Raw genomic sequence first — 13,711 nt, 5'->3', positions numbered from 1 at the left:
AAATATGTTGATCTCTGCAAAGTGGCTCCATTGACTGGGACTATTAGTTTTTATCTCCTAGTTTTGAATTTTACATTCTGTGAAGGTAAGAAAATAGTTCATAGTGTGTATGAGTTGCAGACCATTTTTTCCTTCTTTTTATTTGGGCTTTAATCTTTTGTTGATGTGATAATGTGTGTGTTTGTGTGTGTGCGCGCGCGCGCGCACACACACACATGCACTTATTTGTGTTTAACCCTGTAGAATAAATTATAATTTTCTTCAGTTACAAATATTCTTTAGATTTCAATTATTCATCTATTTTTTTAAATGAACCAAAAGAAAACAGATGATAAATTGTTTCTATGTATTATGTATGAACTAATGAATTACTGGTAGCTTTCTATTTGGAAATTTGCTGTTACAGTGGACCCTCTGGATATGAATTTAATTCGTTCCGGGGGTCCGTGCGCAACCCTGAAAATTTTGCAAGAAGAGGCGCTGCTCCTGCGCACACGCATGGCACAACAGAGCACTTCTGCACATGCGCATGCGGTGAAACCCGGAAGGAGACACTTCTGGGTTTGCCATGTTTGCAACCCAAAAGTTACATTACCCGAAGGTAACGTAACCCGAGGGTCCACTGTATTGGAGAGCAGCAGCTAAATTAATGGAATTAATTAACTGTATTAGCGGAACTGGAAAAAATAAAAACTGAATAACTATGAATTATTTGGGAACTCTATCTCCCCCCCCTCCCCGGTTGCATGGCCATTGGCAGAGGATGATGGAAGTTGTAGTTCAGTAACGTCTGGAGAGCCAAAGGTTCCCCAAACCCAAATTAGACACTAATCAACCTAATAAATAAGACTGTTGATATCATAATGCCATTATACAAATATGTGGTATGACAGCATTTGGAATACTGTGTAGAGTTGGGGTCACCTCACCTCAAAAAGGATAGTGCCGAGCTGGGAAAGGTGTAGAAAAGGGCAACCAAAATGATTAAGGGGATGAAGAAAGGGTGCAGCCTTTGGGACATTTTAGTTTAGAGAAAAGTCAAGTAAGAGGTGACATTATAGACGTTTATAAAATTGTGCGTGGCGTGGAGAGCATGGATAGAGAAATGTTCTCCCTCATGAGAACCCAGGGATATCCAATGAAACTGAAGATTCAGTACAGATAAAAGACAGTACTTATTCGCACAGTGCATAGCTAAACTATGGAACCCCCAGGAGGCAGAGATGGCCACCAACCTAGATGCCTTTAAAAGAGTAATTAGACCAGTTTGTGGAGGAGATCAATCACTACCAGCCAGGATGGATATGCCCTGCCTCATGGTCAGAGGCATCAATGCTTCTGAATATTAGTTGCTGGAAAGCCCAGGAGGAGAGGGCTCTGGGGCTCAGGTCCTGCTTGCAGGCTTCACACAGGCATCTGGTGGACCACTGTGAGAACAAGATAATGGACTAGATGGTCCATTGGCCCAATCTAGCAAGCTCTTCTTACCTTCGTAAACTATTTTGTACAGTTCATACAGAAACATTTAGAATTTAAAGCTTTTGAAGATTTAGGAAACTTACAATGCAATCCTACGCTTGGCTAAATTAAAATCAATGGGACATCATCCTAAGTAAATATGCAGAGGACTGCAGTTAAAGAAAAGTATTAGAATGCTCTGAGGGTTAAACGTTGGGCAGGAGGGCATTTGAAGAAATGGCAGGAAAGAAAAAAGTAAACTAGATGCACAAGATAACAGTTTGGAAAGCAGATTGAAATGATGGAAATTTTGAAATTAAATGAAGAGAAACATTACACTTTAGAAAAAATTGTAACATTAATAGCTGAAAGGGAAGCAAATCGGAAAAGATGTGGTGACAGATTATGGAAAAATAAAAAATAAAAAGCTAAAGCTAAAGCATGACATGAACTGAAGAAAAAGCCTGAAGTAGTTAGTAGATCTGAAATGGAATAATAAGTATAAAATTGAGGGGTGTTTAATCATGGCCCCTGTTTCTTTCTCAGTGGCATTTTAAAACGTCCTCTTTATTTCGGATCTACCAAGAAGCAAGCCTGGTTGAGTTTTTCTGTTGCCTTTACTGCTTCTATGAATCATTTCATCTGCTTTCACCTGTGTTTCCATCTCTGCAGGGGCCTTTACCATTCATTTGCCATTGAACTCCTCTTGGCAAGTGCCTACTGTAGCAGAATGCATTTGTGGCTGGAGCCACAAATCATCATCTCCCTTCTTTTATCTTCTGGAGACTTACTAAAAAAACTGGTTTGTGAAGGATGGTGCTTCTGCAGGGAAGGAAGAAAAATCTATCGCAGGGTTCTGTCATGGAGGGAAAGATCATATGTACTTGCCTAGTTAGCTCTGGCGTTAAAAAACAGATGCTTGCTGGACTATGGTCTGGAACAAATGAAGATTTCTGTTAGGATGAGTGTCAAAAACAGAGAACTTGCCTAAGGCAAGGGACATAGAGAGTTGAAGAAACGGGAAGATTTAACTGTGTGCAACTGATAGACGGGAGCTGGGGGGTGGACCTAGGAGTGGAGTTTTATGTACAGTGGTTTTCCCAGGGAAGCGCAGCAGTGTTTAATTTCCAGAAATACACATGCAGAGACTCTGGCTTATGGGGAGCAGTGTCATCTGCCATATTAGACAGGTTGTTCTTGCTTTTGCAGAACATTCAAAGGCACTGGCTGGCAGAAATAACGGCTTTGCCACTAGGTCCAGCCATAATTCATGATTTCGGCTCTTTGCACAATGTTGGAATAAACCCAAGCTTCATATTTAAATGACTGAATCCCCAAGTGGAAGATGAAATAATGCTATAATTTTTGGATGGAACAAAATTCGTAAAAGGGCAGGAGATCTGAATGTTGGAAAGGCTAAATCCTAATTTCTTAGCTCAAAGAAGAGAAAATGTCTTAGTTATTTGAGTTTAAGGGAGACATACCTTTTAGGTTTCTTAAAAACAGATTGTTATAAAGGTGACCAAAAGAACACCAACTACATTTGCATTTGATAGTTCATACAATGGTCAGAGCTTCACCAGCTAAGACAGAGGTGGGGCACTGCCAGCTCAGAGGCTGCAGCTAGCCCTCAGACCCTTTCCATTCATGGCCCTAGTCCAACCTATGCGCCATTTGTTGTCCTGTTTTGTTACATCTAAATTTAGCTTCAAACGAAGTCCTGCTTCGTTACATCTAAATTTAGCTTCAAAAGCAAATTGTGAAGACTCTCAGGGTGAATAGGGAAGTGGTGGCTTACTAGAAGGGAAGGAGCCTGGCAAGAGAGATGTAAACTGCTTTGTTTTTCTGGTGGGAAGAGCCTGGCTGGATAGTTTTCTGACCATCATATGGTTTCTAATGTGCTTGGGGGGTTTCTAACATTTGGAGGTTATTGGTTTCTAGTGCAGGGTGACTTTCTGGGTTACTATTGTTAAAGGATGGCTATGTAAATGGATAAGATAAATAAAATAATATCTCAAAAACAAACAGGAAACAAGAAAATGAGGCTTAATCTAGGACTACAAATCAGGTTCAGATGGAAAAGACTGCTGGAAATAAAAAATAATTGATACCCTTCCCTTCAATGACACACATAATTAACAACAAAATAATGCAAGCCAGCAGGTAAAAATACAACGGCAAACAGAAAGATAAAAGTAACAATTTAAAAAGTTACACCACAGAATGTGGTGGTGGTTGTTGTTTTTTTAAAAAAATGGATTGTTCAACCTTTGGATTTGATTGCTGAAAAACGAGAAATAACAGCCCACAGACTACAGTTGGTTAATCGCCTGGTTGGGTATGAAAGAGAGGCTGCCCTTGAAGACTACATTTACTTCAAACATGTTCCAAAGTGCTGGAGGTTTCCATGAGTAAGACCTTGTTGGACTGATATTCTGAGGGTGTTTTATTTCATGACAGGATGCAGATTGATGTCCTAGAATTACTGATTTTTGGCTGTATTCGGACAACTCTTATCTAATGCATAATCTGTTCACTAAAGCCTTGTATTGCTGGAAAATATTCAGTAGTTCCTTAGATTAAAACTTGGTTAAGAGAATTTGGGATGTAGCTAGGAGGGGTGTTTTTTTTTGGGGGGGGGGATAATATTAGAATATAGGTGGAGACCAAACAAATGTATTTCAGAAAAGATAATGTATTAAATTTTAGAAATTACATGAATGCACACTTTAATATGCTGTGCATGTTTTTGGAAATTAATGTATCCTTAGTAGAAGAAATCTGATCAAACCAAAAAATACAAAATACGGAACAAAGGAAGAGTTTCAAAATAAAAACCTGAATTATATTTTTTATGTTTCTCCTTTAAAAAGCATTCTTAAATAACTCAGTTCACAAAAGTTATGGAGAATGAAAAAACCCCTTTGAATAATGTACCTGTAATAAGTACTTAACAATAATCTTCATATTACTTACGGAATCACCTGTCTTGGCTGACACAAAATGACTGCTAGAATGATTTTCCTGGCAAAATCGAAGATGCTTATCAACTTTTACTGTCCGCAGATGCTCCAGATCAACTATATAAGGAAAGGAAAGTGTGGTATTAATGTAATAGCACATATTTAAATACATTCTAAAACTCTTAACTTTTACCATGGTGCCTTTAATAGTGAAACACACTCAGACCTAAGATAAGTCACATCAGAGACATCACCACCCTGTTCTCTTCTCTTTGGAAAAAAAGAAAGGGATGAGGTGAAAGTAGGGGAAAATGCAAGAGGAAAACAGACTCACAAAGTCAGGTGCAGAAGAAAGCAGTATTCCTGTAAGCATTATGAAATTCAGAACCCAAAGTGGGAGCTGGGCTGCAGGAGCCAGCCTTTTTTTATATATATATTATATTTTTATTAGTTTTCAAATACAAAAAAAATATACATTCCATACATCTTAATTACATCTTACTTCTCTTTTTTGACTTCCCTCAATTTGTCTGCCATTCCTTCCTATTGCTACTTTTTACACATTTCTGCCCTTTTAACCCTTTCCCCTCACAGAGCTTCCTTAAAGCTTACAAACGTAATTTTATTATCACTCAGTTTTTGCATATATTGGATAAACTTTTCCCAATCTTCTGTAAATCTTTGATCTCGTCGATTCCGGATCCTTCCTGTCATTCTGTCCAGTTCTGCATAATCCATCATTTTAGTTCTCCATTCTTCTATCGTAGGTAATTCCTCCTGTTTCCATTTCTGGGCCATCAATATTCTTGCTGCTGTCACTGCATATAAAAATAACTTCTCTTCTTTCTTATTTATCTCATTACCTGTAATGCCTAGTAAAAATGCTTCTGGTTTCTTAACAAATGTATATTTCAACATTTTCTTCAATTCATTATAAATCATTTCCCAAAAGCATTTTACCTTCTTACATTCCCACCACATATGAAAAAAGGTACCTTCTTCTTCTTTACATTTCCAACATTTGTTACTTATCTTATACATTTTTGCTAACTTCACAGGTGTTACATACCATCGGTACATCATTTTCATAACATTTTGCACGAGCCAGCCTTATCCCCAACATTCACTTTTGAGGCTGACTCCATCCCTTACCTTCCTATTGAGTGGGAAGATCTGAAGGTGAGACTCAAAGCATATTCAATTCAAAATGCTTAGAAGCCTCCCCACATTCAAGAACCCTGTGCAGTCTGAAAGCGACTCGAACCTTTAATAATGGTACAGAAACAGAAGTTACAGCGGGCCTTGCTTTTTTCACCTTACAAGCAGACCGTGCCAACATTCGCTCGTCATACCACCATTAAAGGTACAAAAACACTGTCCTGTCTCACCTTTTGAGTCCCAGACAGAAAAGCAAAAATGCATGCATATATGGTGTGTTGCACCTTTATGTAAGGAGAATCCTAGGTGTGAAAAAACAGGAGGCTATACCATTAATGCATAACAATCAGGATGAACAGGTTCCAAAGGTGACACAAGCAGTTCCACTAGCCTTCGTATAGTATACATCATTCTGATGGACTGTCTGTTTTATTCTTTTTCTGAAGAAAAATGACATCTGGCATACCTCTTGACAAAAATACAAAAATAAATAATTTTTTTTAACCTTTTGACAAAATGAGATGTATCCTAGGATGAATTGATTCCTTTGGCCAGTTAAAAGTTTTAGTCTGCAATCCTACAAATTAAGTATGAGCGTAAATGAGAGTAATTCCCATTAGACAAAGTGGAACTTTTTTTCTGAATAAACATTTATAGGATTGTGCTGCATATCACACTAATATTAAAAATATTATATAGAATGTTGTCTCAATTATCCATGTAATTAGATAAGTTGTGTATGGTACAAATGTATGAAAGGAGTAGAAACATAAAATTTCCAGGAATTTTGAAACCACCGGGGGGGGCTCTCCCCACCCCAAAACACCCGGTTTGGGGGAGAATTGAAAACAATGCAATATTTGTGGTTTTAATAAGTATGAAAGGGGGGGAGGGCTGGCATCCTAAAAACAGTGCCTATTTCAATTGATACTAGGAAGTCTGTCTCTGCCAACGATGTAAATTATCCTTGAAGGAAAAGCATATTACCTCTGAAACCAACTTACTTGAATTTGACAATTCATTAAAACTTTCAGATATCACCATTACAAATGCAATACCACATATTTTGATTTTATGAGATTTCAGGCATTTCCATTTTTAAAATTTTGTACAATTATAGGCCCACTGTGGGTATAGAAAAGTTTTCAAATGCCACCCCAATTCACATAAAATTGAACTCAAATCCTGCATGGATTTTATTGTACATATTCCAGTCTCTTCGAAGCTAATACTAATGTAACTGGAAGCTATATTGCACAGCTTCTCTTTTTATTGCACCAAAGTCCCCATAAGGGTGTTGATTCAATGCTGTCAAATTATAAGGCAAGTACATTCACAAGGATTTAAGGACAACTAAGTTCTTTATGTCAACACAGGGGGGGAAACCTTCAAGTGATTTCCTGAGGAAGGGACCCAGCTGACTTGTGAAAACTTGTAAATTTGTAAATCTAGTAAGTCTGAATAATAGGGTCATTTGATTATCAACTGGAAAAAATGCAACATAAAATGCTTTATTTAAAAATGATACTGGAGGTCTTTAATTTGCACACTCTGGAAAGTTAGTCGGAGAGAGGTTTTGGCCTAACAGGATTCCTGCAGTTCATTTATATGGCATACCTTGGTTACTTCGGGGGGTTTAGCCAGTTTTGTCTTAATAACAGGGGATGGCATAGAAGCAATGTGCAAAAATTATACCAGAGCTGTTCTTGTCTGATTCATGTTTTACTGGTCCCATAACATGGGAAAATGAAATCATTTTACCATGGGGTATGATTTTCAGATGGCACCTCTGCTTCAAAATGGTGGCTAAAAACATTCCCCTAACCATTTCAGAGGTTGATATCATAAAGGTACGTTTTGGAAGGATTTTTAATTCACCAATATTCTTACAGCTGGGAACATGAGAGGATGAGGGACAGCGGGAGCTTCTTGAATTGCTCTTTTTCTGGCCCACTCTTCATATAACTGCTAGGCACAAGGTAGGAGCAGGGTGTTTTTTTCAGCCAGAACGCTCTGGAATGGAGTTCTGGCACCTCTCAGGGGAACTTGCAAGTGGGAGGAGAGACCTAGGCAAAACTGATGCTCCTCTGGCTCACGAGGAGACCCTTAGTAGAGCCTGAAATTGACACCATCTACAGCAAGGGTCAGCAAACTAAGGCCTGGGGGCCGGATCAGGCCCAATTGCCTTCAGGATCCGGCCCGGGGACTGTTGGGTGGATCAGCATGGGGATTCTGTTCGTTCGGGCTGCACCATTCCATTCCCCCCCCCCACACACACTGCAGCGGTGGCGCCTCCTCCCTCCCTCCTCCTGGCTTCTCCTCGCCCTGCCTAGAGGAGGAAGGGGGCTGGTGGATTGACATTTTAAGCCAGCCCTTTTGCGCCGCTCATCTTCCCTCTGCCACTGCCGCCCTGGAGCTCCCTCTGCCTACCCAAGAGAAGCGGAGGTGGCGGCAGCCCCTGGGAAGGTAAGTGCAGCGGCTGGGGATGGGGAGGAAGACTACCTGCCCCCCTTGCCTCTTCTTCCAGCTCCCGCCCCCCAGTGCTGCTTCTCCAGCCTGCCACAAGGTCTGAGGGACAGTGGACCAGCCCGTGGCTAAAAAAAATTGTCGACCCCTGCTCTACAGCTCTGGAGTGGGTCAACTTTCAAGCCATAGGTACACTGGAGCTTTGCTGAGGCTCTCTCGACCAACAGCTGATGTGCAAAAAGAAACCTCCCTGCGTGTCAGCTCTGCAAGTCTCTCCTGGTTGCTCCTTTCTAATACATACAGTCTAAGATGCTCTATCAGTTGTGGAAGAGATGTGGAAGATTTATTTATCAGTTTATGCAATGGCTATTGCCCCTGATCATCTTGACTACCCTTTCAAGAAGATCCGGAAAAGGAATCTTAGACCACTATGTAGACCACTAAGAAACTACTGCCTGAGCGTCCTCTGAAACCCATCTGATGAAAATGGAGATGGCATTGTGTGTAGGAAAGACAAAGCAAGAAGGAAGAAGATAAGCAAACCCGGGGATCCATTTTTAACATTAGTAAAGGTAAAGGGACCCCTGACCATTAGGTCCAGTCGTGGCCGACTCTGGGGTTGCGGCGCTCATTTCGCTTTATTGGCCAAAGGAGCCAGCGTACAGCTTCTGGGTCATGTGGCCAGCATGACTAGGCCACTTCTGGCGAACCAGAGCAGCGCACGGAAACACCATTTACCTTCCCACTGGAGCGGTACCTATTTATCTACTTGCACTTTGACATGCTTTCGAACTGCTAGGTTGGCAGGAGCAGGGACCGAGCAACAGGAGCTCACCTCATCACAGAGATTCGAACCACCGACCTTCTGATCGGCAAGCCCTAGGCTCTGTGGTTTAACCCACAGCACCACCAACGTCCCATTTTTTACATTACATTTTAACATTACAGTGGTGCCCCGCAAGACGAATGCCTCGCAAGACGGAAAACTCACTAGACAAAAGGGTTTTCCGTTTTTTGAGCTGCTTCGCAAGACGAATTTCCCTATGGGCTTGCTTCGCAAGACGAAAAACGAAAACGTCTTGCAAGTTTGTTTCCTTTTTCTTAACACCGTTAATACAGTTGCGACTTGACTTCGAGGAGCAACTCATAGAACGTGGTGTGGCAGTTAAACTTTTAAAACTTTTGGGGGGGTTGGATTTTGGGTTGGGGTGTTTGGAATTCAAGGACTTGGTGTTGGGGAGGGGTTTGCAAGAATCTGGAACCTTGTGTGTTTTTTTCTGCATTTTTATGATTTTCTGTGACCACTGGGCCACTCTGCTGTTTTTTTAAAAAAAAATCTGGATTTGAATTTCTGTGTGGTGGGTGGCTGGGGGAACAGTTGAGGAGGGGGTTCTTCAGCAAGAAGCAAAGAGTGGAAGAGGAACCTTCTTCAAGTTGTCCCCCAGAGTCTTAGAAAATGTACTGTACATTTTGTTGATTTTTAAATGTTTTTCTGTCATGTTTAGAAACTTAATTTATTGTTCCTTCAAGTTTTGAAATGCTCTTTACAGTATGTGTGACTTTAAAGAGCACTTAATAAACTCTTGTTGTACCAAATTTGGCTTTGTTTGGACTTTTTTTGACCATAGGAACGCATTAATTGAATTTCAATGCATTCCTATGGGATTTCGTGCTTCACAAGACGAAAAATTCGCTAGACGAAAAAACTCGCGGAACGAATTAATTTCGTCTTGCGAGGCACCACTGTACATGGTTACTTTTATAATGAATTGGAGCCAAATGGCAGCTGGTTCTCTGCAGAATCAATGGGCTCAATTTCCCATGTCGCCCTCTGCTGCAGCCAGGTACTGTTTAATTGATTAGATCGAAGGTTTATTTTAATTAACTATGAAGATTTCTGGATTAACAGGCAGATTACACACATGCACATACACTTTCTCTTTCAAGTTGCAGATAGCAAGAACCATCTCAGAAGATGCATTCTCTATTTTTGTTCAACTAGGAAGAAATACCTTTAAGACAGTACCTGTTGCAACACAGGCACCATAAAAAAAACAAATGTAACATATTCTTTCCTTCACGTATGCATAGAATCATAGAATTGTGGAGTTGGAAAGGGCCATGAGGGTCATCTAGTCCAAACCCCTGCAGTGCAGGATTCTTTTGCCCAACGGGTCTTTCACCCATGACCCTGAGATGAAGAGTCTCATGCCCAACAGACTGAGCTGGCAGATATTACATCAACTTTCTCTAATCTTGCATTATCATTTAAATTGGTGAAAAGTTTTATATTTAAATGCAGTCCTGAGTATTGTTTGCATACTTGGATAATCTATATAGCACAAAGTATATTAATTTCTAAAACATTGTGAAAAACTAAAAATAATCTATCTGCAAAGCATTTGCAGCTGTTCATACAAGTTATAAAGTTACATAATGCTTAAATAATGAGCCATTGAGATTAGGCCACACCAATCTGACAAGTAAAACCTTCTTGTGATTTATTAATTTACATGTGCTTAATTATATACATATTATATACATATTAGTGTTCTAAAAATACACTTAGGCCATAATAAAAGCATATAACAACGTTTCTTTTAACTTGTTGGTCTACTATGGCATTAAAGGAAACTTTAGTGCAACCAGTTTGCCAAATGAACCCACGAAGCCGAACTAGCCATGCATGACCCCCCCCCCCATGCACAATCATCCTGTTTATGCTGCCTGCCTAAACTACAAAAATGAGAAGGAAGGGCCAAGCACTTGGCAGACCACAATATGCGTCCAAACAGTTGCATTCATCTTGATATAGGTCACAGCTTGTGCTGGTGTGGCCTAAGGAAAACCAAATTAGAAACTAGCAAAATTAAAGCACACACAAGTATGATTTTTATGAGGAAACAAGTGTTATTTGACAAGAAAAGCATGGCAAACTTTTATTTTTATTTTGCTTATCAAAGAAATATAGGTAAACAGAAACGATATGCTTCAGAGGTGACCGATGTCTGAGGAAAAATTAACTCCAACAGGATCAATTACCTCTCCTCTTTACCCAGCCATGGTGAGAAAGAATAAAAAATAATTATTGCCTCTAAATAACCAGAACATTATCTTGCTAGAACACTGCATGGCTTTATTAATAAAGATTAGAGTTTATTTCAAAGTAAGAAGAAGAGTTTGGATTTGATATCCCGCCTTTCACTCCCCTTCAGGAGTCTCAAAGCGGATAACATTCTCCTTTCCCTTCCTCCCCCACAACAAACACTCTGTGAGGTGAGTGGGGCTGAGAGACTTCAGAGAAGTGTGACTGGCCCAAGGTCACCCAGCAGCTGCAGGTGGAGGAGCGGAGACGCGAACCCGGTTACCCAGATTACGAGACTACCGCTCTTAACCACTACACCACACTGGCTCACATAATTTACAGGAATCCATTATGGTATGAATCTACCATGGTGTCGTCCTCTGTTTTGCCGAAGCCTGCCTTGCAATCAGCTTGACAAATACCAACATCTTGGGTCAGGACATTGCTAGCACTCCACACATCATCACTGGTGATCACAAGCTTGAGGTGATAGACAATTTTGTCTACCTAGGTTTCTCCATAACCAGCAACCTCTCCATTGAGCTGAGCTGGACAAGTGTATTGGCAAGGCTGCTATGACAACGGCTCGCTTCTCCAAAAGGGTAGGGGAGAATGTGATGCTAACATTCAATGCCAAGATTGAACGGTCTACCAGGCTTGTGTGTTGAGCATGCTGCTTCATGGAAGTGAGTCGTGGACAACTTACACCTGTCAGGAGCGACACCGCAATGCCTTCCACATGTGCTACATCAGGAGGATGTGGAATATCACATGGCAGCACAGAATTCCAAACAAAGATGTGCTCTCCCAAACCCACATCCCCAGCATGTTCACACTGTGTGATGTCTAGGCTGGCTTGGTCATGCCCCCAGAATGGAAAATGGCAGGATCCCCAAGGACATGCTCTACAGGGAATTGGCTTCAGGCACCAGACTCATTGGCAGACCAACTCTGTGCTCCAAAGATGTCTCTGAATGTGCCATGAAGGCTGGCAACTACAGTGCCTGGAGATAAACTGTCAGGTCATGTACCCATAGAAGTGACCAGAGAAGGAATGACCACTGAGAGGAGCAAAGAGAGAAGAAATGCCATGGTGCATCTACATCAGCACAACTGGATATCTTCATCTGCACCAGCTGCAACAAAATATGTCTCTCACATATTAGTCTCTACAGCCACAGCAGGTGATGCAACCTTCCAGCTTTTGACTCAAAGGCACCCTCCTCCATTGTCTCCCAAGACAGATGGATTACAACACAGTCCTCATCTGCAAGCTGTCTTTTATGAAGAGGTTGCTATTTTGTCTATTTAATGTATTGAACCTTCAGGTTTTTTTAAGTATCCATATCCATACTGATTTAACATTTTAACTTCTGGCTTACCTTGGCTTAAACTGGGGTGAGTGCTAACCTGTGGCCCTCCAAATGTTGCTGGATGCTAATCAACAGCGGCCTGAATAGTCTAGTGAGCTGTAGGCCATCAGAGGAACTAGCTACCCCTCCCTAAAACATTTAGCTTGCTCCCCATACTCCAGCAAGTAGGCAAGGGGCAGATCTGACAAAGACACAGAAGTGCCTTTGCAAGCACTCTTTTACTGCATTTGCAACTTCAAATAATTATAGTATATTCTCTCTCAAACAAGAAAAAACGCAAATAATGGAATGTCTTTTGTACTGTATTTGCAAACCTCTTTACTTACTGAAATCCCATGCTTTCAGTGATCCCCTACTGAAGAACAAACATCTTGCTAGTTTGATGTAATGAGCTAAAAATCTGAAATAAACAAAGTTCTGGGATAGATTTATGCAATAATTTAGGTTATCAGGAAAGCTTCTAAAGCACTCTGCTTATGCTCTTGCCAGCCAAACTATGTGTCATATTAACAACCTCCAGAAAGTTATTTCAAATACATAATAAACAGTTTATGCCCCACTCAGATTATTAGGCGATGGAAGAAAAAATAATTTGATTGCAAGCATGCTTTAGGTTTCTCTCATGCACTAATGTTTGCACTGCCCTATAGACTGATGATGGAATAATTCTAAACTTAAGCTTTTCATACACTAAATGAAAAAAAACCATAAAAAACAGTAAGCTATAAAGATCAATCCCAAGTGGAATAGAACAGGGAAGGACTAATGGTTTGATATTCTCTGTTCAACGCCTGCCTTGGCCCTGGGCCCCAATGTAGGACTCTTGCAAGGAAAGCAAAAAGGTAAGCTGCATAGCGCTATTGTTGTTTTGAATAGTTTGTACTGGAGAAATGCAGCTGAATTAAAGTTTTTTTTTCAGTTTCTCAATAGTTTCAACAGGTATCCCTGTGCACAACTGCCTTTCAATAGATCCATAAAAAGTCTGTTCTGACCTATGGAGCTTTTTTCAACTGCTCTCAATTATGTACTTCCAAGAGTGCCAACACAACTTGGTTCCACAGACATTCCAAGCTTATTCATTCACCATCTCCAGCAGAGGTAATAAAGATTTGGATAGCTTAGATTTTTCCTCCTCTGTACCTCTGCACCAAACAAATTACTCTCCTAAGACATAACAACATTTTACAAATTTCAGGCCAAACTAGTAT

At 40.5% G+C, this 13,711-nt stretch overlaps 1 protein-coding gene across 4 annotated transcripts in view; it reads right to left on the bottom strand.

Moving 5' to 3' along the window:
* RAB28 (RAB28, member RAS oncogene family) overlaps positions 1 to 13,711 on the bottom strand; it is a 58,075-nt gene that overhangs the window by 5,998 nt on the left and 38,366 nt on the right. For all 4 annotated transcript variants that reach the window (XM_083460777.1, XM_083460778.1, XM_083460779.1 and 1 more), the window contains one exon: positions 4,435 to 4,538. In XM_083460777.1, coding sequence (XP_083316903.1) covers positions 4,435 to 4,538 — 104 coding nt within the window. The remainder of the gene's footprint in view (positions 1 to 4,434; positions 4,539 to 13,711) is intronic.

Source organism: Podarcis liolepis (genome assembly GCF_965112155.1).
Source record: "Podarcis liolepis genome assembly, chromosome: 9".
NCBI lineage: Eukaryota > Metazoa > Chordata > Lepidosauria > Squamata > Lacertidae > Podarcis > Podarcis liolepis.
This window is presented reverse-complemented; position numbering and strand designations above follow the sequence as displayed.